The 26477-nt window shown below is 36.6% G+C and overlaps 1 protein-coding gene across 1 annotated transcript; it reads right to left on the bottom strand.

Moving 5' to 3' along the window:
* Nucleotides 1-1594: 1594 nt before the first annotated feature.
* On the bottom strand, nt 1595-26275 carry BORA (BORA aurora kinase A activator). Its single transcript, XM_059378002.1, has 12 exons — nt 26188-26275; nt 25071-25238; nt 22695-22801; nt 20229-20274; nt 17225-17306; nt 12942-13007; nt 11998-12054; nt 11146-11369; nt 10453-10585; nt 7399-8012; nt 3200-3313; nt 1595-1905 (listed from the first exon to the last, which is right to left on the bottom strand). Exons 2-12 carry the CDS (start codon nt 25221-25223, stop codon nt 1879-1881), a joined length of 1623 nt encoding a protein of 540 aa, XP_059233985.1. The 5' UTR covers nt 25224-25238; nt 26188-26275; the 3' UTR covers nt 1595-1878.
* Nucleotides 26276-26477: the final 202 nt, after the last annotated feature.

Here is a 26477-nt window from a genome sequence, read left to right as displayed (position 1 = left end):
CGTTAGCTCACATCTCACCCAAAATAAGGCATTAGGGCTCAAAGAGCAAATAGAGATGGCACTTTGAACATCTGCATCATGTTACTTATAAAACACAGGTCATGAATGGCTTTTAAACTGTGTATGTATCAGGTTCTATAGGAAAAGGGGGGATTGTGTAAGAACATATTAAAGGGAACAGTCTTAAGTAAATATTACAACTTGGTGTGCCTTGTTCATCACAAAGATTAGTAATTATTTTGTTTTTTTAAGAATGTTTTGAGATAGTTATCTTAAAACTCTTTACTTTGCTTATTCAATTTCTAAAGTACTTAAAACGTACCAGGCTCCGCAGAGTCAAGTGAACTGTCTCTGCCTTGAAGGAGCTTGCAGTCCAGTGAGAAGGACCAGCAAGTGAATCATCAGGTCTACTAAATGGGAATAATGACCCGGTGTACAGTCATTTAGGCCCCCAGCGATTGCTGAGTGACTGTTCCAGTTTCCCCCATGTTGAGCCAGAACTTGTTTCAGTTGAACGAAGATGGCTTTGGTCTCGGTACCAAGTAGCGGGCTCACGTGCAAGAGTGTCCGCACACCTTTTCTGTGAAGGACAGCCATGTTAGACTCCGCGAGCCATGCATTCTCGGTTACAACCGTCGCACTCAACTCTCCTTGAACAGCGTGAAAGCAGCCGCAGACAGGATGTAAGCAAGCGCAGCTATGTTCCCACAAAAATTTACATTTCCTAACTTGAATGTGTCACAAAACCCATTTGACTTCCACCTCTCCACCATTTAAAAATCCTTTGCTGACAGCCCATAGTTTACTTGCAACAGAAGGAAAGGGAGGCTTCTTGGTTAAACAAGGCAATGGCTAATCTTTGGTCTTCCCATGTTTGTTTTCTTGGTTTCATTTAGGAGGAAAGCCTAATTCAGGCATTAGTTCTTATTGGATAGGTCAAGATGACCAGAATCATTATTTTCATCCAAAGCCTTGTCTTCAGTAATTTAAAAGGCTTCTAATGCCAGTTTTTATGCTAAGCAGCACATGGAATATTACATTCAAAAAGCCCTGTTGGGGGGTGCCTGGGTTGTTCAGTGGGTTAAGCCACTGCCTTTGGCTTGGGTCTTGCTCTCAGGGTCCTGAGACCCTGAGGTCCCCGCATCAGGCTCTCTGCTCAGCAGGGAGCCTGCTTCCCCTCTCTCTCTCCGCCTGCTGTTCTGCCTACTTGTGATCTCTCTCCCTCTCTCTGCCAAATAAATAAATAAAACTCTTTAAAAAAAAATGAAGTAGTAACTAGAACAGAATTTGTACACAAATGAACGAATCAAGAATTAAAAAATTCTGGGAAAATGCTTAATCTCCTTCGTACTCTTCAAGTTCATTTTATATCTAAGATTTATTTCTTTCACAAAGATTATAAATGTAAATTCATCTGTATAGTCACATATTTTTATGTAAAATAAAACCGTACCCTCACAATTCTACATGTTCTTAAAACTACTGCTAAATTCTGTCCTGTTGGTAAGGTTTACTATTAGGCAGTTCACTAACCCTGTGGGATAGGAGCAAAGTCCTTGTTCTCAAATTTTTTTTTTACTGTTAAACACATCAATCAAGGTAAGTACAAAAATATTTATTAAAAAAAATACAGTTGTACTTCGATGAGTTGAAAGTTCCAGGAGCTTTTCTGTTCCCATGTCACTAAGCCCTTGATTTTTCACATTAAGGGGGGAAAGAAAAAAAGCTAAGCATGTTAGTTGAAGCACCTTTTTCCCAGTCACGATCCCATTATTGATCCTCTGCATAAAAATTATGTGAGGAGCCACTGAGTGATGGACCTCGGCTTTGAGAGGTATTCTATGGACTGCTGCCTTGATGGGAAGTTTCTGTGTTCATTCAACACCTCTGTGTTCCACGGTCTTCCTGTGGGGTGGGGAAAAAGCAGAAAATACCTTATTTGCTGCATGAATAGGACCATTCAAGGGTGCAGGGCACAACTACCATGTTTTAAAACCTAAATGCAGATTTCCTTATGAATTCTAAAAGCACAGTGAAGATAGGGATTTCTATAAATCAGTGTTCTGCATCAAAAAGTCCTTTTCCTGTACCCTACCTGCTTGCTTCTAAATGAACAACTACAACCAAACACCTCAAGAAAATGGAGGAAAAGGAAATTAAGGTAGCCTCCATATTATATCTTAATATCCATTGGGAGAGAATTATGTTCAGTTGCACAGTTGCTGGTGTTTATTGTGTTTATGAACAAGTTGACATAAAAATGAAAGATTCTCCTGATCAGTGCCTATAATTATGATGGCTTTTCCTCAAATATGCAAATATAGTTACAACCATCCTATCAAGAAGGTACAGTAAATGTCCTAATCAAAAGCATACCTCTGTACAAATACTTAGTAGGTAAGGTATGTTATTTATAGTCTTGAAAGGCTTTTGGATTTTAAAGAAAAGAGCCCTTACTTTTGAGAGTTCTTATTTTGATGTGTGGTCTCTCAGTTGTATCATTTTCTTAATGATCGAAATTCTTTATGTTTAACTTTGAAATAATGTTAGAGGCCAAAAAAACTGTCTTGGCACCCCTTATTCCCATTCCTCTTTAGTTTTAAGAAAAGGAATTCAGGTGCCTGCTCCAAAGTAGGACTAGCTCTCCCTCTCCAACCTCTTAACCTCTCCCATAGCCAAAGAGTTATTTTGGAAAATGAACTGTTTTGATTTAAAAACCACCATACTGGGGCACCTGGGTGGCTGAGTGGGTTAAGCCTCTGCCTTCGGCTCGGGTCATGGTCTGGGGGTCATGGGATTGGGCCCTGTGTCGGGCTCTCTGCTCGGTGGGGAGCCTGCTTCCCTCTCTCTCCCTCTGCCTGCCTCTCTGCCTACTTGTGATCTCTGTCAAACAAATAAATAAAATCTTAAAAAAAAAAAAAAAAAAAAAAACCACCATACTCTGTTAAATGAACCAAACTAGGATGAGGCATAAACAGATGATGATTAACAAAGTTTTAAGCAAAATGGGTGGAAAATACACTGAAAAAATTTTTTATTTTAAAGATTTTATTTTTAAGTAATCTTTACACCCAAGGTGGAGCTCTAACTCACAACTCTGAGATCAAGTCACATGCTCCACCAACTGGTGCCCCTGAAAAAAGTAATATATAATAAATACTTACACAACCATATCAAGCTTTCTCTGTCTTTTCCATACCTTATTAAAAACTTGAGATTTACTCTCAACTTCCAAGCTTTGTGCATCACTATCTGCTCCAACCGTATCCATAATATTGCTCCCACAATTCTGTGTGTTATAGCCACTATCCATCTGCCAGGGAAGAGGAAAAAACACTAAGGATAACACTGCAAACTAACTCAGCCACAAAATTAGAGGAACTCTTATGTCTAAGTAAAATTAAAAATATTTATATAAAATGTATTTCTGAATTATATACTCACATAAAATACCAGTTAACAGTTATATATATAAAATAAGTAGAGTTATATATATAAAAATATATAAAATATTTAAGTGAATATTTAAGTGAATACTACCATTTGCAAGTAAACAATACAATGTACTATTTAATATTGGTCATATTTAATAATACTATTTAATGTTGATTATAATGAAATTTAAAATATAGAACTATAAAAGGTAATTCTATACAGAACTGGTTGTTCTTCAAGGTTGTCACTGTATTAAACTATTCCTTTTGATAAAATACATCTTGTAGTGTCCTTTGTAATCTGTGAACGAGCCACTATGAACTTGCTTTCCTGTTACTTTCACAACCGTTAGATAAAAGTGAGGATTACAATAAAACTCAAAGAAGCTCTCAATTCCCGAAATTGATAAAACTAACTGAGCTAGGAAATAAATGGAAATCTGCCACTTCACTTTCCCAAGCCCAAGCTCCCTAAACCACGCTAGACCCCAGCTACGAATATATATACCCGTGTCCATCCGTCACCTCTTGGTCCCCTTTAAAAGTGGAAGGGTTACTTGTGTTAATCCTCTTACCTCTTACCAGAGCTCTAGATTCTATCCCATCTCACAGACCTCAGTTCCCTATGTATAAAATTCATTACTATTTTATATATTATATTTATTCCATCTGCTGTAAGGCATCATGAGGATTAGATTCTAACTGTAAAACCATAAAAGACTCTTAATCTCACAAAACAAACCTGAGGGTTGCTGGGGGTAGGAGGGTAGGGAGAGGGTGGTGGGGTTATGGACACTGGGGAGGCTATGTGCTATGATGGGTGCTGTGAAGTGTGTAAGCCTGACGATTCACAGACCTGTACCCCTGAGGCTAATAACACATTATATGTTAATTAAAAAAAAAAAGATTCTAACTAAAATACTTGCCCTGATCTCTGGTACATGAAAAGGATACATAGTTGATACCTATTATTATTAATTATCCTGCCCAATTTCTAGTTTTCTTTGTTCTTTTTACTCTTCTCCCTCTCAACTTAAATATGCTAGTTTCTCCCATCTAAAGTAAAAACAAAGTTAAAAAACTACAAAAAGATCTTGGATTTGAACGTTCTTTTCTGACTATGATACCCCTTCCCCTCACAACACAGTTTCTTCAGTTTTCTACACATAATTCTTCACTACTTCACCTCCTTTACCCTCCTTCCACTCACTTTTCATCACTCTACCCTGGCGTCGTTCACTCACCAAATTACTTCCGTTATTAACTCAACAGCCACTTTTTAAGCCCCATATCCCTTGCTCTTACTTTCACAGCAATAACCATTCTTTGGTTAAGATGTTATATTAACACTATGCTTTTCCTCATGTCCCTCTCTCTGGCTGGTCCCTCTCAGTTTCCTTTGGGGGCTCTGCTTCCTTTAACAAACCCCTGACGTCTCCTCAGGGTTCCAAACATCAAATGGCTTGTGTTCTCACTTTATACAGTCCTTCTGGTTGAACTTACCTATACATTTATTCTGTTTTCATTCCAAACATTTAACAAATAGCTATTACACATAAGTTCTGGGATAAACAAAAACATATATGACTGCTCGATAAATGGTCTGAATGGAAAGAAGGCAAAGTGTACATGGAATTATGAAAGCAGATAATGGGATCTAGCTTGGCTAGTGTGATCACGGAGGGCTCCTTTGAGGAAGTGATTATTAAGCTGTGAACTAAAAAACTAATAGGAGTTAACTAGGTAAAGTGGGAGAGACAGGAATTCTAAGCTGTGGAGGGGAAAGGCTCTTTGTTTAAAACTCTGGAAAGCTAATGTGACTGAACGAAGAGAATAAAAGGAAACAAAATGAAGCTGACGAGTAAGGTAAAGGTCAGACTATTAGATGCTTTGCCAGCCATGCTACAGATTTTTAAATTAATACCAAAAGCAAAAACAAAACAACCCCCTCCACCCACAAAAGGCCTTAGAAGTTAATGATGCACAAACAAAAATGAGATAAAAAATATAGCGGAAGGATTTTTAAAAATTGGACAAGTACAAGGAAATTCCAGAAAGAAAAGTGAAAGTGAGAGAGGAGAAATCTAAGATATTATTAAAAAAAAAAAAAAAAAGATTGAAGAGGTGAAGGGCATGAGTTTACAGATCGTTAGGCTCTGCTAAAAGCCCAGTACTGTGGACAAAAAGATACCCACGCCGAAGAATCGCTGAAATTTCTGAACACTGTAGACAAAGAGAAGATTTTATACATGTCCAGGGGTGGGTAAAAAGAGACCAGATACAAAAGATTAAGTATTAAAATGGTTTCAGATCCCTCACCAGCAATAATGAAATAGAATCAATGAAACAATGCCTTCAAAGTCTGAAGGACAATTATTTCCAAACTCTCATGTGAGAGAATGAAGAATACATGATCAGACATGCAGTATCTAAAATATGTACTCCTTTTCACACAGCTTCCAGAAAATGTGTTCCAGTAAAGTAAGAGGTAAACCAGGAAAGAGAAGAATGGAATGCAGAAAACAGAAGACAGAACATAGGAAAGGTGAAGAGAATTCCCATTGTGAAGGGACATTCTGGGATGACAGCTTATACCGCAGCTGGAAGCTAACCAGCCCACAATAAAGCAAGTCAAAAGGCCCTGAGAAAATATGGCTATCTTCAAGTGGTTAGAAGTAGCCTTTGTGGTAGGAAAATAAGAATGTCTGAAGTTTCTAAACTATCAAATGCTCTACCAATGGTAAATATTATTACGATATGGCCCAAAGCGTCAAACTGAAACTGACTGGTAGATATCCCAGACAGCATATTTTAGCTCAATATAAGGCAGAGGCCTGTAATGATAAGAGAAGCCCCAAAATGGATTATATTCCCCTGCAGGCACTCAAGCATAGAGAGGATGACAATTTAGTAGTGATATAGGCTTCTGATGGGTAGTTGAGTTAGATGATTAAAGTGTATTTCAATGAAAGCATTTTGATTCTTTTATAAATGTTCTGGAAAAAAAAAAAAAAGGTAGTGAGGAAAAGTTAATACCTTGAAGGCTAAGTTTGATGTAAGTGCTCTTTCACTTAGGAACCAAATTTAGAAGCTACCAGATATAAAAGCAATTCTAGTGTATTTTTCTGAGCAACGATCTTGGAAGTCAGGAGAGACAATATAGACATAAAAACATGAGCAGATGATTATATTTAATTTTGGGTCATTTAGAATCCTCCTGTGAGTTTCAAATTTTAGCATTCTGAAAAGGTGGGAGAATTATGATGGGAAAATTAAATGACTGACTACATATAATGTGGTCGGAAAAGCACCTGACACACTGAACACCACGTTCATGTCAGCTATTACCATGAGTCAGTACAAACTCAGATTCAGGAACTTGAGCTCTAAAGCCATACATACTGCAGGATTCAAATCTTGGCACCACTACTTGCTACCAATGAAGGTAATTTACTTAACCTCTCTGACCCTCAGTTTCCTCATCTGTAAAATGGGGATAACTGTCCACTTATTTCACAAGAGCGTTGTGAAGATTCAATAAATTAACACATGTAAAGTACAGTGAATGTGGGACTCCTGGGTGGCTCAGTGGGTTAAGCCTCTGCCTTCAGTTCAGGTCATGATCTCAGGGTCCTGGGATCGAGCCCCGCATTGTACACTCTGCTCAGCAGGGAGTCTGCTTTCCCCCCCACCTGCCTGCCTCTCTGCCTACTTATGATCTCTCTGTCAAATAAATAAAATATTTAAGAACAACAACAAAAATACCAGTGAATGTGATTATTAAATATACACCACCAGTCCCAATTAAAAGAAACTAACCCTCTTAGTATCATTGTGTATTGATACTTCTAAAAAGTTGTATAATACTCTAGTCCTTACATTTAACCCATTTTCTTAGTATAACCTCAGAAAAAGAAAGAATAAGGGAGAAAGTAAAGGACTCCAGAGTATTAAAATTTCTTACCTGAATGTTACTGTTTTCACAAGGAATGACACTGCTCTCCGCAAGAGGTGACATGCATATATGAGAGTTTTCAATACTGAAGGCAATCCCATTCACAAAATCAGTGATGGGCATACTCCCATTATCAACTGGCTCCTTAATCCAAGTGTTCTCATCTGCTATTTCTATGGGATCAACCATATCCACAGTGTTGTTCTCTTTCTCACTTTCAATATCCTGCAACAGTGCTAATTCTTTCTCAGAAGTGCTGGACTGATTCTGTGTAATAGACATGGCGGTCACTACCAAATGTGCGCCATGGGCAGCAGTGTCACTCTTCACCTGCCGCAGGGGTACTCCACCCATGTCCATGGCTGGTGACGAGGCATCTGCGCAAGGAAGATTCAGCTGATCTTCTTCGTCTTCCCCGTGAGCTTCAAGAGCAAAAGGTATCTGAATCAGGGACGTCCGACACTGTGTACCACCTGTGCACATCTCGAGTCTCATGGGAGACCAATTCTTAATTGGTGAGCAGCCATCTATATAAGGACTTCTGATGCATGGATTGGTAATTCCATTAGAATGTGTTGTTCCAGACGAATTATCAGGGGAATGAAAAGTAAACTTTCTTTGTTCTAAAAGATTGAAAGGGAAAAATTCCATCATAAGAACATGCAAATGGAAAAGACATTACTAAGGTTTTAATGCCTGAAAAACTGGATTTCTAGAAGAGTGTACTGTTTACTGAAGTGAAGTTTTGGGGTTAAAAAAGAATAGCACAAATGATTGTGTCTCAATAAGTAGGATAAGACTCTTCAAAAAGAATTCCTCTGGCACTTCCATTTAATTAAAAAAAATAATTTATTCTCTGAGAATTATTTCCTCATAAACACATTGCTCCTATAGTAATAGTGCTCATATACAAAGAAGATACTGGACAAATCAGCAGAGAGCTACAAGTTAATAGCTATACCTGGTAAATGAAGCAGGTAAATACCTTGCAAAAACAGTATAAGCAATGTTAAAAGGCATGCAAAAATTGTAAAATAATATTTGCAACAAGAAAGAGCTTAACAATGATAATCAAAATGGTAAAGGTGCTTTAAAATATAATGCTTCTTATAACTTCACTGGCTTAACAAAAACAGAAGTTTAAAAAAAACGGCAAGGGCCCAGAAACAATCCTCCCAATGGCAAATAAACATGAAATGGTCAGCCACACAAACAATAAAAAAATACAGAAGTTAAAGCAATAAGAAAGCATTTGCTTAACAAAACAAATGAACTGTGAAGTATGAACTAAGAATCCCTACCCTCAAATAAAGGAAAGTATTTGGAAAGAGTTCAAAAGCATCATAATCAAAGACACAAGAAGATGTGGTATATATACACAATGGAATACTATGCAGCCATCAAAAGAAATGAAATCTTGCCATTTGCAACAACATGGATGGAACTAGAGCGTATCATGCTTAGCGAAATAAGTCAAGCAGAGAAAGACAACTATCATATGATCTCCCTGATATGAGGAAGTGGTGATGCAACATGGAGGCTTAAGTGGGTAGAAGAAGAATAAATGAAACAAGATGGGATTGGGAGGGAGACAAACCATGTGACTCTTAATCTCACAAAACAAACTGAGGGTTGCCGGGGGGAGGGGGTTTGGGAGAAGGGGTTGGGATTATGGACATTGGGGAGGGCATGTGATTTGGTGAGTGCTGTGAAGTGTGTAAACCTGGTGATTCACAGACCTATACCCCTGGGGATAAAAATATATGTTTATAAAAAATAAAAAAATTAAAAAAAAAAAGACACAAAAATTAAAGCAGTAAGAAACTCTTTTGTAATACAACAAATTAAGAAACATCACAAAGAATGGTAATACCAGTACTTCTAAATGGGAGAAACTGGCTTTCTTACATACTATTGATAAAAATTTCAATTGATGCAACCTTTTATGAAGAAAATTTGACAAAATTCATCAAGATCCTTAAAAACGTTCACCTCCTTTGACCAAATCTACTGAGAATTTAAATACAGTGTATAAACAAAAATAATTATTTTAATAAAAAATTAGAAGTAAGGTTCATCAGTGGTTGAAAACAAATGATATATCCATGATCAATGATTAAAAATCACCGTTTCATACAATAATAAATGATCTGAAAGACCTATGAAAATGTTCACAGTACAATTCTTTGTGAAAAAAACAGACCACTTGGGGCACCTGGGTGGTTCACGGGGTTAAAGACTCTGCCTTCCGCTCGGGTCATGATCCTGGGGTTCTGGGATCGGGCCCCGCATCGGGCTCTACGCTTGACGGGAAGCCTGCTTCCCCCATCTCTCTCTCTGCCTGCCTCTCTGCCTACTTGTGATCTCTGTCAAATAAATAAATTAAAAACAAAACAAAAACAAAACAAAATAAAAAACAAACCATAGAACTATGGGGTGTGTGTCTATCTCCTCATAAAAGTACACATGTATTTATGCAAAAAAATATATATATACATACACTAACAAAAGTAGTTTTCAGGTTTCCAATTTTATTATGAATAACTCTTTTAACTTTTTCAAAAGGAGTTACAATTTTTTTTTCTGAGAAACTAACACATTGCAAAGAGAAACACGTAAATTTCCACACACTATATTTACCTTAAAAGTCTGACTCAAACAAATATATCTTTACAAAATATGAATACCTGATTACCAAATTCTGAAAGTACAGGTCAGAAGGCACACAGAAATCAACTTAACTCTAAATTTGCCATCTTTCTTTGATTCCCTTTACAAGAACACTTGATAATAAATACTGCTAATCAGATGGCCGTATTAAACTACTCTAGTTTAATACTAGAGTAGAACTTTGTTGAGAATCCAGGTTTTGAAGGTAAACTGTTCCTTTTGTAAAAAACAAACAAACAAACAAACAAACAAAAAAACACCAGTTTTTAAATTTTTGAAGATTAGTAATCATTTAGAAGCTCTACAGTTAGAACAAGTTAAAGAAGAGTGTCTTTAATAACAAATGTTGGTAAACGTAAAAATTGAAATTAGGGATTTTCTTATGAGACATACCTGAGAGTGGAGTCTTTCCTATTTGAAATGCAATTGGTGAGAAAGTGGGTGAAGTAAGAGGTGAAGGGCTGGTTATACTTCCCAAGCTGTATTTTTTTGCACTGTCCTGAATAGGGCTGGAAGAAAACTGCCCCTGTGATAAAAATAAAATTATACTATTCTCTTTCTCAGTTTGTTATACCATATGCTATTTACTTTCATCTTCAAAACACGTTTACAAAGTAGGTCATTAAAAACTTTGGTCATTCACCAAAAGGCAAAGCATCTTATAATGAGAACAATTAAGAAGACTGTTAGAAACATTTTGAAATAGAGTATGTTGGTTAAAATAAAATATAAATGCCATGTTTTAAACAAACCATTCTATTTCATAGGAGCAGCTATTTATGAGCACCTTTAAATTAGATTACTCAATTAATGTCAATCCAGTTGTGGTGTACTGAAAACCTTACCTGTACTGAAAACAACTTACACTGAAATTCCTTGAGACTCATGACTAATCTGATCCTGTATACACCTAAATATAAAAATGGAGTCTCACCAAAACATTCCTGACTAATGATAAAATGTGAACTAGGCTAACCCTCATGAGATATAAAGTCTAAAGGCAACCATTCGGTCCCTGAGCACAAAATGAGTGTCCAGGTCCATCTATAGCCAACTACACAGCACACTTCAAGCACAACGTCTTACCGAACTTGGTGTCTGCACAGGGCTCCTACACCGTACAGGAGATAAATCTATCGAATAAAAAACCTCCAGTGAGGCTTGAGCACCACAAGGACTTCTGGGAGAAGCTGGAGTTAAGGAGTCAGAAATACTTCCGTTGCCATCTAAAAACAGCTTTCTTCTGAGGGATGAAGAACTGAGGTTTCCAGGAGACTGATCTGAAAATTCATCAGCTCTAAAATAGTCACCTATATTTAATAATAGCAGAAGTAAAGACAAAAGTAGTCATTTTAAAGAGCAATTATTCTTCAGTTACGTGATTTTTTAAAAAAACAGCATGTTGGGGCGCCTGGGTGGTTCAGTGGGTTGGGGTCTCTGTCTTTGGCTCAGGCGTGGTCCCGGGGTCCTGGGATTGAGCCCCACATCGGGTTCTCTGCTTGGTGGGGGGCCTGCTTCCCCTCTCTCTGACTGCCTGCCTCTCTGCCTACTTAGGATCTCTGTCAAATAAATAAATAAAATCTTTGAAAACAAAACAAAAAACCCAGCATGTACTATTTATCTGAATTTTGTTCAAAAAAGAGGGCAAAGTTTAATTGCATATGTGACATTTGAAATATGAAATTACTCCTTCTTTTTTGAATACTTCATTATTAGTGTAAGTAAACCAATAAGATGTGCTGATGAATAGTTTATGTCTACAGCAAAATTCATTATGACAAAAAGGCTAATCAGGCCAAGTTAAAGAAAAAGAAAGTTTAGGACTATATCCCCACTTCTTTAGAAAGAGACACTGCCACCTACTTCCATTTACAAAAAGCCATCAAAACAAAACCTTCTGTCTAAGTTATTAAAGGTTTAAACAAATACAATACTTACCTAATACATTTTCTAAATTAAAATCCACAGGAAGAGACAGCAATGTCTGACAAGCAGCTGGAAGTAAGCAGATAAATAAATACAAACACGGATAAATCAATGCAAGCATATTACATGCAATTTACCATGTGCTTCCCAATCAACCATCTCCCCATGCTGTTCCAGACAAATTGAATTATTTCATTTATGCATTCTATTAAAAACATGCCACCCTTCTATAAGCAGTTTGCCACCCCTTCAAGCTCTGACATAAACGTGTTAGTGGTAAGAGTTAATTTCTGGTTGTACTGCTGGCTCTGAAAAGAAGCCCATCTCCATAGCTGACCCCCGAAGAACATGGATTTAAACTGCATGAGTTTACTGAAATGTCCATGTTTTTCAATAAATACAGTACAGTACTATATAAATGTAGTTTCTCTTCCTGACGATTTTCTTAACGGTTTCTTCTAACTTACTTTATTGTAAGAATACACTACATAATACATGACGTACAAAATACCCGTTAATTGACTATGTTATTAGTAAGGCTTTCAGTCAACAGTAGGCTACTAGCAGTTAAATTCTGTGGGAGTAAAAAAGTTATATATGGATTTTTTTAGTGCATAGGGGCTGGTACCCTTGCCCCCCATGTTGTTCAAGGATCAAGTGTATTGGGTACAGATATCCTAATTATTCACAAATATTCAGAAAAATGCTTTCCAACACCAGAAATCGACTCACATGCTTCAAATAACAGTAACAACACACACACACACTACTGCTATTTCTAAAACATGGAGGAATATATGTATTCTAATTTTTAAAAAAAAAATTAGCTCTCCTATGGCTCATTCATAATTAAATAATTTTGATTTCAGAGTAAAGTGTTATCACAAAAACTGAATTTAAAATCAAATGTAGCTTAATATGGAACATTCTTCATTTCAGATTATATTCACACTCACCATTGTTTTTCTCAGAATGGATGGTCAGTTTTCGTCCAACTGGAGATTCACTAGTTATATTAATACCTATAAAACATTTTAAGTGTCAAATCTTACATTTCATATTCTCCATATACTTTAATGGTGACCTTTTCCAGAGTAAAAAAACAAAAAAAAAGGTGAAAACTTTCATTTTATAACAGTTTTAAAATAAGTATCTGAACATATAATAATTTGGCATGCTTCTATTAGTTTTTTAAATTTTGAAGAAGCACAAAGATAAAACTTGAAGAACTACCACAGCAAATAAAGAGAAACAAATAACTCTTTTTAAGGAAAGTATGGTTACTCTGTATTTATGTCAATCTTAAAAGACTGAGGATGCACGTTAGTCAAACCTCAAAGTCCTCAGACAGATCTCTGTTGCTTAATGCTTTTGCAAAATGGGTTATATAAATTGTCTGAATTAAAATGCCAGATCATTTCAACAAAACCTAAAGTTTGGTAAAACTATGTTCAGTTTATTTTCATAGCAGGAATCAAAGGTAGGGCTGCAAAATTTTTTTTAATAATTTTTTTTGAAGATTTTATTTATTTGACAGAGAGAGACAGTGACAGAGGGAACACAAGTAGGGGGAGTGGGAGAGGCTTCCCACAGAGCAGGGAGGGCTGATGCGGGGCTCGATCCCAGGACCCTAGGATCATGACCTGAGCTGAAGGCAGAAGCTTAATGACAGCCACCCAGGCGCCCCTGCAAATATTTTTTTTAATTGAAAATTAATGACTACTAAGTTTTATAACTTGAAAATCATGAGATTAAAAAAAACCACAATGACTAAAATGACTAATATAAACAAAATTAAAGGAAGGAAAAGGCAAGGAGACAAAAAACAAAAAAAATGCCAGAAGGCTTAAAGAACATTATAGAATAAAGTCTAGTAACCTAATAAACTTAAATAAGTAAATGGGTGAATGAGTAAGTAGCTGGTGGGTAAATAAATTAGAGTATCCTAGTAAATAATGTCAGAATGAATAAAAAAATAAATAAATAAAAATCCTACATTTGAATGCTTTCTTTGCTGTAAGCAGTGTGACCTATAAAGCAAATGTAACCAAGGCACTCTGCTGCAGAAAACCCTACAATGTCCTTGATCTTCAGGCTAGAGTCCAAACACCTCAGCATCGCAGAAAGCCCTTCAAAACCTTGTCTGTCTCTAGTACAGTTGTTCTCCAACTAAACACTATTTATTTGAGCACCATAAAGAAACCAGGTTCTCTCTCACATTTAGCTATTTCTCATACTATTTTGACTTTTCTCCCTTATTTGCTTAGTCTGGTTAATTAGGTCTCAGCTGAAATTATCTTCTACCAGCATGCCTTCCCTCACCTCCTTAGATCAGAAAGACACCAACTGCAACATTACTATGCTTTTTAACTCTATTGCAAGTGTTTCCTTGGTTGTTTCCTCCTGGAAGGACTTAAATAAGCTTAAAACACAATCAAATGAGAAAAAAATATTTATGCACTTGACTACATCAAAATAAAAATTTCTTTGCAATCAACAGCATCAAGAACAAAAATGGCATACCTATGACAGAATGGGAGATGGTATATGAAATGTTTAGAACCAATATAACTTTGTTAAACAAGGTATCTTAGAAATTACCAAGAAAAATGAACAGACATTTCTCCAAAAAAGATATACAAATGTACAACAGACACATGCAAAAATGCTCAACATCAAAACCACAATGAGATACCACCTCACACCAGTCAGAATGGCTAAAATTAACAAGTCAGGAAACAACAGATGCTGGTAAGGATGTGGAGAAAGGGGAACCCTCTTACATTGCTGGTGGGAATGCAAGCTGGTGCAGCCACTCTGGAAAACAGCATGGGGATTCCTCAAAAAGTTAAAAACAGAGCTACCCTATGACCAGCAATTGCACTACTAGGTAATGACCCTGAAGATACAAATGCAGTGATTCAAGCATACAATGTTCATGGCAGTAATGTCCACAATAGCCAAACTATGCAAAGGGTCCAATGTTCAATGACAGATGAATGGATAAGGAAGATGTGGTATATATGCACAATGGAATATTACTCAGTCACCAAAAAATGAAATCTTGCCATTTGCAATGATGTGGATAGAACTAGAGGGTATTATGCTAAGTGAAATAAGTCAATCGGAGAAAGACAATTATCATATGATATCACTCATATTTGGAATTGAAGAAACAAAACACAGAAGCATAGAGGAAGGGAGAGAAAAATAAAACAAGACAATATCAGCGGAGACAAACTAAAAAAGACTCTTAATCTTGAGAAACAAATTGAGGGTCACTGGAGGGGAGGTAGGTAGGGGGATGAGGTAATTGGATGTTGGGCATTAATGAGCACTGGGTGTTATATACAACAGGTGAATCACTGAACTCTACTCCTGATACTAAATAATACACTGTATGTTAATTAATTGAATGTAAGTAAAATTAATTTTAAAAAAGGAAAGGCAAGCATTTGAAAGCTGGATAATGCCAAGTGCTGGCAGGGATGTGGGGATGTAGGAATCCTAGACACTGCTGGTGGTCACGTAGACTGTGCAGTCATTCTGGAGAAGGGGGCCACTGCATAGTCAAAACAGGTAAACACACAGTCTATGTGCTAGGAATTCTCAGTCTATGTGTATATGCCAAAGCAATTCTCATTCATGTCCATAAATAGAAACACACTGAAGCACCTTGCTGCACAAGTATTAATAATAGTAAAAGTTAACAGCATAAGCCACTGTGAATAAACCAAAGCATTTCTGCCTTTGCCTACCAGTAAAAAGACCACATCAGAAGGTAGATTCACCTGTTCAAAAATCAACGTGAAAGGAGTTGGGGGAAAAAAACCAGTGTCAATGAAAATGTCACCCTGGATAGAAATTTCAGATCTAGGAGAGACAACTACATAGTTCACCTCCTTTATTTTACAAGCTGAGGTCTAAAGAGACTGAATAATTTGATCAAGATAACCCCTATAGGTGATATATATAAAGTATACATATAAAGCATATATATATAGAGAGAGAGAGATAGAGAGAGAGAGGGAGAGATAGATTGGGAGGAGCAGGAGGTCTCCAGTTCTGGTCTCCATCCACTACTGCATGCTACCTTCAGTTTGTTGTGGCTGAGAACAGACTCCAGCTGAGAATGTCTAGCTGTGAATCCAGGTTCTACCACTTTTATTCTTCGTCATCCTGAACAAGTGCTTCAACCTTTCTAAAACTAGATTTTCTCATCAAGTGAGGCCCATAAGAGTACCTCCCTCAGGTGAGCTATTATAAGGAATTACTGAAAGCACTTAGCACTGTCTGGCATATGGCAAGGGCTCAATCCATTTTACCAATTAATTGTATTTTTGATAAAGAATGGAACAGTCCTTCTTATGCTGAGAGCATAATTAATGTATACTATATAGGAAAGTGGGCAATTTCACTGAAATGTACAAGTGAAATACACAAGTGATACTTGAACACTGCTCACAACTCAAGGGACAATGAGAGCAAATAAAAGATAACTATTTCCTGAAGTCAAAAAAATAAAAGATTACTGGTTTGTCCTTCAATTTCCTTATTAATTTTGTATATAATCAGCTATATTATACTGCCCTAGAGGTCAAGTGTCCACATTTCCTCTGCCTTTATAAGAAATCAGCAAATTAGCAAAAAGCAATTTAAGAACTTCATTTTAAATATTAACCTTGAAAATTAGGCAGAAATCACCAACAACTCAGTTCTTGATTCAGTACCAACTATTTCTGCATCAGTGGATCCTCTATCACCATCATAACTGATATTCACAAAGGTCATGAAGAAAAAATTAAATTCAGAATAAAACAGCCAAAAGTAAGAATTCTGTACATTTTATTCACATTTTCAGTTGTAACCTCTAAGCAGTTTTTTGTTGTTGATGCACAATGTTATATTAATTTTATGTGTACAAAATAGTAATTTGACGACTCTATACCACTCTGTATGTTATACTCTGCTTACAAGTGTAGCTACCCTCTGTCACCATACAGCACTATTACAATATCACTGACTATATTCTCTATGCTGTGCCTTTTATACTCATGACTTGTTCATACTTGAAAACCAGACCCTTAAAAGGTTAAATCTTCTGGTATCCAAAAATCTAGCATGTATCCTTATCAAAGCAGAGAAGCTGACACTTCACTATATATTGCTTTACATTCACTAAGTTTTACGACTATATGATTTTTACGATTTTTATTCATATGATTTTTAGTACACTCACATTTACTGGAATGATACTCTGAAAGCTGTTTCCCTTCATGATCAGTCCAAGGAGAGGGTACAATGACATCTTTTGTGAAAAACTAGAAAAATTAAAGTCATACAATTAGGCATAATTTCCCCCCAAATACAAACAAGTACCCATGTTATTTTCAAAAAAATCATTAAACATGTTACATAGACTTTATAGTAACATTTAAAAATTTTAATACTTAAAAGCACAAATGACCAAAAGTAAAATAGAAGAAATGTAAAGTATAGATAAAGAGAATTGTTAATACTTCAACCACTGGAACTTAAAACTTGCAAATTAATCTAAGGGCATTGATCATAGAGAAATATTTTTAATCCCTTGCAATTTGGGGAGGGTGGTGAAGATAACAAAAGGGAGGATGAAGAAAGCAGCAATAAATGGAAATAGATGTATACAAGCAGGTGTGAATGGTGTGCTGGAAAGGGCTTATCCTGGCTCTCAAGATCTAATTATTAAATTTTCAGGAATTTTGTGCATCACTTGTTAAAGTCAATGCTAAAAACTTGTAAACTTACAATATATAAAACAAAAAGGTAACAAACACCCTAACTCATTATTCACTAATTACTGAACACTTCCCAGTATCCATGCTCTTGAGATTCATAGTGGCTTTTGCAACAGCCTGGTGGGACTCCCACATATACTGTGGGCTGTGGCACTTCCTTTACAATTGGGTAACGTCCCAGCACTCATTTGAAACTGGCCATGGCTGGGTATTTACATTAGAGATAGCAGCAATTGCTAGAAATCATACTCCTCCTGCAGAGGGCTAGCTGTTAAACCAGTACACCAGTATACTCAAATGGAGATAAGAGCATTTGGATACAGGTCTTTCCTTTTTGCATTCCAGTATAAAATAAAGTCTAACACAGTATTTTTCCCTTTCTTCTCTCTGTTTTGGAAGGAACTCAAAACAATTTCTTTTCTTCCCTTTCCTTCCTTTTTTTTGGAAATGTGGGGCTTGAACACACAATTCCAAGATCAAGAGTCATCTGTTCTAAGGACTGAACCAGCCAGGCATCTCCAAAACATTTTCTTTATATTTCGCTATTCATATGGTACAGAACAATTTCCTTGACACAAGGAAAGATGTAAAAGAAAAAGGGGGGAGCGGCAGAGATTACGATAAGTACAATTTCCAGAAAAAAATATAAAGGACCCACCAACTAACAAAGCAATATGTTTAGTTCATTCAAAATGAAAAACATATAAATCCAAATTAACAAGATGAAATTTTTAAAGTGATAAGAATATAAATTAAGAAGCTGAATAATAACCATTATTGCAGGCATGAAAAAACAGCATGTATCAGAACACAGCCAGGAGTAAAAACTGCTATAACCTTTTGGGAGGGCGGTATGGCAAAATTTACCAAAACTGAGAACGCAAAACTGAGAACACAAACCTCCTGACTTAGCAAGTATGTTGCCATTACACAAAGATATAAGCACAAGTGTGTTCACTGAAGCATTATTTGTGATAGCAAAACACCAAACACAACCTATGTATCTATCAGTAGGGGCTGAGTTAGGTTATAACACAGTCATTCAAAGGAATACTATGCTGTTACTAAAAATCAGTATGTGTTAATAATAATAAAAAAAACCCTATGAAACGTTATTAAGCAAAAAAGCGAGATGCAAAACAATATGAGAATGATAATCCTATTTGTTAAAGATCATTTATTGTTATATACATAAAATTAACCTGAAAGTATAAAAGTCACATAGTTACTTTTAGGAAGTAAGGGGAAACAAGAAGTTCTTCATTTTCATTTTGTAATTTTTCTTTGAAGTCTAAATTTTGTTTTCTTTTGACTATGCACATAATTATTCTTTCAAAAATTTATATATTTGAAAATATTTGTTTCTGATCATTAACTTGTTTCTGATACACTGAGACTGACCCTAATTTTCCCTCTGACTTCATTTTCTTAAATTTTCTGCTGAATTTCCCTTTAAAGCTGAGGATTCTAAAGGGAAAGCATATTTTCTAAAATGTTGGGAAATGCGATCCAGTCTGAGAATATTCAACTGTGGTGGAAACAAGTGATTAGGTCAGAATGAAAATTCTGAAGTTACTATATAAAGAAGTACAATGTTTGAGAGGAGTAAAGCACATGCAGTGGTTTTTGAAGAAATATGCTGTATCTGCAACCCAAGCCAACACTAGAAAAATAAGTGCAGGAGGGGCCAGAGCATCATTTAATCTCTACATAGTCCATAGTGGAAGTCTTCTGGCATGTAGAAGAGCCAAATATAGCTAAGGAATAGAGATGGGTAGAGGGGGCTAGCAAGGGAAAAAGGAAAAACAGATGTTGCCATGACATAAAGATTTTCTGGGCAATAATTAGATAAATAAGCCTGGCTTGCACTCTAAGAGGAGATTATCAAAGGAGCAAAAAGTGAAAAACTTAATTTATTATTTTTATTAAAAAAAAACCCTACATTTGAAATAAACTTTTTACTATGTTTTAGTAAGGTATTTTATTTCATGAAATATATTCTATGCCTTAAAAATTCAAAGCATTAACAACAACATTGCTGCCAAAGCCAATCTCGATTTTCAAGGTCTGAAAAGATTCAACTTTCTCTACATATAAACTCCAAGATGAAACAGAAGTTTGTGCTCATCTGTATGCTGAAGGCACAAGGAAGAGACAAACTGGCTAAACCCTGAAAATGAAAAGATAAATAAAGCGTAACACTGGCCAAAAAAAAGAATGTAGCCTAGGGGAAAGAAGCACTAAACCAAATCATTACAGTATCACAAGAGCACTATGACAGGCGCTGGCATAGCTGAACATCGGTTTTATGGGAGCACAGAAGGGCACCAGACACAGCTGGGGACAGGCCAGGCTGGTGGCGATCCGGAAGAGTAAAGAATTTGAAGGAAGTCTTCCTAAAAGAGGTGATGTGCACGCAGAATTGATGCTTAACTGGCTTAATGATCAGTAACAGTTTTAAGTTACCTCTTCAATGGCTTTTTGTCTTTTGTCTTCCACATCTTTATCTATTCTATACAGAGATAAAGAAGAAACATAACCATGCCATTACTTCAGCTGATTGAACATTTAAAATAATAAGCTTTCAAAGAAATAATTTCATTCTGTTGAAAACTGGCAAATGTTAGTCTTATTTTAAGAGCAAAATTGGTATCTTATCACATTCAGTAAATGACAGTATTTAGGTATTTGACATTGTGCTGTTAGGCTTACCTCCCTCTTTCCCATTCAGTTTGAATGGAATAGTATTTTCTGTTAAAGGGCTTACATTGATAAAATTTTTAAATTACTATTAACAACATAAAGTAATTTGAATGAACTTTGTCCTTTAACCATCGTAAATTAAGAAGTATTTCATTCCACAGAAATCTAAAAATTGTCCGGATTCTCTTTCTTCAGTTATAGCAAGCTTATCATAGCTATAATTTTAGAATCAACTCTTACTCTGAAATAGAAGAAAAGAAACTATCACCCTTACAGTTCTGAATAAAGATGAAAAAATATTAATTATGAAATAATGACAATATAGAATTCTGTCCAAATGATTTTTTTCCCACTTTGATACAATTTGCAATTATAACAACACAAACTTATTAGCTACAAGATTTAACATAAAATGTTGGGTCTCGAGCACAAGGCATAGATTTGCCAAGGACTAAGCAGCTAGCCTTGGAGGACCACTTCAATCTATCCCAAGGAAGATTATTTGCTTTCTGTTAATAAATTGGTAAAATACTTCTTCTCACAATTCAAATGATTGTCACTCAAAATGTTTCACATATGTATTTGTGGCTTTAACAAACCTTATCTAAGAATGTATGTTTCACAAATTAAAATCAAATGAATTTTTCAAGTAAAGGAATGATGAGAAAATACGTTACAATGATAATCCATATATCTCAGCTTGAACAACAGCCATTTTGGGGACAAATAACTCAGTTGTATCTCATGTACATAAGCCAGGTCAAAATAACAGTGCATAATAATAATAGCCTATAATATTTACTAAGCTCTGATTTAGTATCACCTCATTCAGAAACATTTTCTGCTTCATCAGAGGGACTTTAAGAACCTGAAATATTCAGGCAATTGCTAGCAGCACTGAAAATTAGTTTAGACAAATATTATAGAACCTGATCATTGAGGGTTCTCAGAAGTCAAGGAGGACAGAGTACCCCGACCATTACATCCAAGAACACCAGCATGACGCATACCCATTACAGGAATACCCTGAATGGATCCTGAGTAGGGGAGGGCCTTTTCAGGATCGCTCACCTTCCATATGGATGGACTCATTTGTTTACACCCATCTGCCTTACAGTTATCATTTTTTTATGTGGAGCAGTAATAAAGAGTGGGAGGCACTGAAATTGGAAACTCGGATTAGATAGGAAGAGACACTAGAAGTCACTGCTTGTTTCTAAGAATGAATCGGAATGTTTTGTTGAGAATGTACTCACTATCCACTGGGGAAGCCGTAATCATTTACTGAATTACATTAGTTAATTAAAATTAGGATCTTTCTCACTCTTTTCTCCTCTTTTGTATTACAAATCTACCTACTGAAATACACCAATCACCCATTATTTTGGACTGACAACATGTACCTTGGGATAAAAATTAAAAGCTGGTCACACCAGTGTTCAATTATTTCAAATATTTAAAACATCAGACTATACAAATGACATCAACAAGAATTCCCCAAACTATTAACAAACACTGTTACTTATAATTATAAATTACAGTAATATGTAATCTAAAGCTAGGTCTGTTCCACTGAAGAAGTGCAAGTTCTCCCTACACTGGACATCATCAAGCAGACTGCCACCAGTCTGAGGCACACCAGTGCTAGGAAATCTACGTAACACATCAAAAAGTTAAGGCTGCTCTGATTAATAGATTGACTTCAATACAATGTAGTTTAGATTTCCTAAGGGTGTTATATCAAAGTTGGGTGATATCTAGAAAAGCTCTCTCTGTTGCTAATGAATACCCTTTCATTCAATGTGCTTTTGAGATTTTAGGCTTCCCCAAACATAGATGGCAATGAAAGAGCATTTTGCTTTACCCCATACCACCATAAAGAAAAATAAAAAAATTCAGTGGGAGAAGCCACAATCATGTAGAAAGGTACAAATTTCAAAATATTCTTCCCTCTACCAAGTACTGGAAAGCACAGCTATCCCATAATCCCATAAGTAGCAGAGGAAAGTTATCTCTTAAAAAAAAAAAAAATCCTACTAAGGTTTGCAAGGAAATCTCTTTCTGGATAGAGCTCTTTGAACTCACTCTTCATTTAGATACAATAAATCTGTCTCAGAATTTTTCCTCCCCGATATCTTTACATATAAATATATCCAACCTTTGGAATTTCCCATCTCTCTTCACTTAAGAATATCTTATTATACTTAGATACAAAAAAGGAAAACTTACCGAGAATGACTTAAGTATAAAGCTTGACGATGAATGTCTTCTGGGTCTATTTCTACAGGATTTATTACAGCTAGTTGATCAATAGACCATCTAAATTTCCCTGGAGTCTTAACAAAAGAAAGTGAACTTATGAGTAAAAGCAAACTAAAATAGTTCATCAAAATGCTAACAGATGTCAGCTTTGGAAATAACGTGACTGGTTATAATGCAAAAGTATTTCAAACCTTGTATTTTAAAATTTGTCTTTACCACTAAATTAAATGGTAAATGGTAATCAAATCACACTAAATCAACTTACAGGACTGTATTTTAAAATATCCAAATCTTCCATCTGGGTGATTTTTGTTTTTTTTTAAACTATTTTTTTTAAGATTTATTTGTCAGAGAGACAGAGAGCGTGCGCACACAAGCGCATGTGCACAAGCAGGGAGTGGCAGGCAAAGGGAGAAGGAGGCTCCCTGCTGAGCAAGGAGCCCAGTGTGGGACTTGATCTGAGCCAAAGGCAGATGTTTAACCAACTGAGCCACCCAGGTGTCCCAACTGGGTGATTTTTTTTTTTTTTTTGACGGAGAGAGATGACAAGCAGGCAGAGAGGCAGGCAGAGAGAGAGGAGGAAGCAGGCTCCCTGCTGAGCAGAGAGCCGGATGCGGGGCTCGATCCCAGGACCCTGGGATCATGACCTGAGCCGAAGGCAGCGGCTTAACCCACTGAGTCACCCAGGCGCCTCCCAACTGGGTGATTTTTAAAATCATGTAATAATGGGGAAAAAAAATCACAGGAGAGTATAAAGGTATAGAAATTCCTCATCAGTTAATGAGAAATTGCTCATCAGTGACGCAACATACCAAAGTAAAAGTAAAAATCTCTTATAGAGTTATCAAAGTTCTTTACTCTCACTAAGAATGAACTGAATGAAGTCCTAAGTACAGAAGTGCCTGCAAAAGCTCATAAAACAGTTGATACTTAAAACAATTATGAAAATGGTAATCACAGCTGCTTTTCTGCATTCAACTATCCAACTGAACCAAAAATTTACCCAAATCCTAATCTGTAATTCCTAATGCATTTTTAATAAAATCAGGCTTAAAAATCCAACATTCCACACATTCTGGCTTTGAGGATTATTTTGCAGCTAATCTATTTATTCTAGATTACCAGATAACTAAAATTTAATACAGTTCAATCAAAAATCATGAGGTCAGATTTATGACAATATAAAGTCTGTAACTGTAAAACTTTACTTGCTCTTAGTTTAACAGATATGAAAGCATAGCATAAACAGCAATGCACTTGGCAGTTTTTCCAGGTAATTTACTAGGTTAAAAGATCATACTTCAAAAGAACTCCAGTGTAGCAAATAACAATAAAAATAAGCTAAAGCTACAAAGTCTTCCCTAATCTACAAAAGAGCACTTTCCTTTCCATATCACCCTTGATCGCCCTAACCACTAATACCACATACATTGTTTTGAAGTTGCTAGATTAGTTATGTCTTTTCCTTTAGAGTATATGTTGGCTTCTTTTTATACAACTGCAAGCTAGAGTTGGGGGAAATCAGAGGGGGAGACAAACCTTGACAGACTGTGGACTCTAAGAAACGGACTGAGGGTTTTGGAGGAGAGGGGGGTGGGGGGTTGGGTGAGCCTGGTAGTGGGTATAACGGAGGGTACATATTGCATGGAGCACTGGGTGTGGTGCATAAACAATTAATTTTGGAACACTGAAAAAAAATAAAATAAAGTTTAAAAAAAGAAAAATTAAAAAATTATTATTTTATGACATGTGAAAATTACATGAAATTCAAATGTCCATAAAGAAAGCTTATTGAAACACAGCCACGTTTCATGCTTTTCCTATTGCCTATGGCTGCTTTTGTGATACAAGGCAGAGGTGACTAGTTGTAACAGCAACAAGATGACCTGCGAAGCCTGAAATATTTACTTTGTGGCGCTTAACAGAAGAAGCTTGCTGATTCCTGCATTAGAATACAAGCTCCTTGAGAGTTTGTGTCTAATGACCCTCACTACTTCTCTATGCCTAGTACTTTATCTAACACAACAGCATTCAAATAGATTTGCTGAATAAATGAGAATAGATAATTAGATGACACAGCTTCTTCTCAAATATAGTATTAATAAACATATCACCAATCATAGTATCTAGCTACACCCAGTTTCAGGAAGTCAACACGTTATCCACTGAAAGAAAAAAAAAGAAAAATTCTAACTCAAAAAAAAATCACACACTATAGTGAACATTACAGCTAAAAGAGCACATTTCAAACATATGTGCTCCAGGGGAAGTTTCTCCCTTAACTTCCAAAGAAAGATGTTTACATTTAAAATAATTCGTATACACTAGTCAAGAATAACTTACTGGTAATTTCTTTGATTTAAAAACAGAAGGGCTGGAGAGAGTTTGTTCATGGAGATTAGAATAATCACCAGGGCTTTCAAAAGGATTCAAAACTGGGATCCTTCCTGGAGTTTCCGGTGTTATCTGCATCCTTGATTCTTTGACATCTCCCATAGCAGAGAGAGAAAACTAAAAAGAAATAATTATGAACAATAAAACCACAAGGTTCCACATTGATTTTTGACAACTAAAATGTATTCAAGAAACATACTTCGCAAAAAAAAAAAATAAAAAATCCTCAAAATCTAACGCTTTGGGGGTCTTATTGTTATTATTATTATTTTTACAGTTCACAAAGAGGCCTCACATACATTTTCTAAAGCGACCCTTGAAATAATCTTAAAAGCTAGAGACGTACGCTACTTGTGATATCATTTTGCAGAAGACTTAGGCTCAGAAAGTTAAGTGGCACACAGGCAGCAGTCAACCACATATGAATAAGCTCAGGTCTGCTTTCGAGGCAACTCAAGGAGCAGACACAAAACTCTTCAACGAAAAGACTTCTACCTATAGTTTCTTTATTCATTACTGCAAGTCTCTAAAGACTCTAAACATCCTTTGGATATCCCAACAATTACCTCTTAAACTACAGTTGCTAAACAACAATGACTGGTAGCAAGCAAATACGTGACGAGGAAGCTTGTCCACGCGCGTGTGTCCTCCACTTCCACTTCAGCCCCGCTTCAAGAAGTGTGACTGATTAGAGCAGGGAAAATAACCGCCTCCTTTGGTTGCCTCTCCTGAAACCTCCTCTTTTCCGCTAAAAACCCAGGGTAGCATGCGAGACTGCACTTACTTTCAGTCAAAGGGGGACAAGACTAGGGAGAAAGAATCTACTTCTTGGAAGGCTGAAGCAGCTGGCTTCCTTGGGAGAAGAGAAGAGGTGGACACTCACGCCAGTGTCACTCCCAAGCCCACACGATCACTGCTCGGCGCCCCCCACCCCATCCCCTTCCGCACCTATTCCCTCGCTGCTCCCATTCACCCCGGGGACAGCGGGCAGGTGGGTCAGGAGAAAGGAAAAGTGGGCTCTCCGGTTCAAAACAGGAGGAAAGGCCAGGGACGACAAAGAACGTACCTAGTGTTGTGTATAAAAAGGCAGCCCCCCAAACAGGCGACTCCTGGGCGCTCCCGAGGGGCCAGTCCAGCTTCCACGACAGGCATAGACTCTTTAACTCCCCGCTTCCGCGCTGTCTTAGGCCAACCAGGGCACGGGCCCTGAGGGGAACTGGCCAATCGCGTCGAGCCGCTGTCCGCGAAACAACCAATGACATCGAGGCCGCGTAGTAAGTTCGAATGGCAACTCCTCGCTTCGCATTCCGCGCAGAGTAACGAGGCTCCAAATTTAAATCAACGCAGCCTCACGCC

Source organism: Mustela nigripes, chromosome 15 (assembly GCF_022355385.1).
Source record: "Mustela nigripes isolate SB6536 chromosome 15, MUSNIG.SB6536, whole genome shotgun sequence".
Classification (NCBI taxonomy): Eukaryota; Metazoa; Chordata; class Mammalia; order Carnivora; family Mustelidae; genus Mustela; species Mustela nigripes.
The sequence above is the reverse complement of the archived record's forward strand: the minus strand, read 5'-3'. Positions and strand labels throughout refer to the sequence as shown.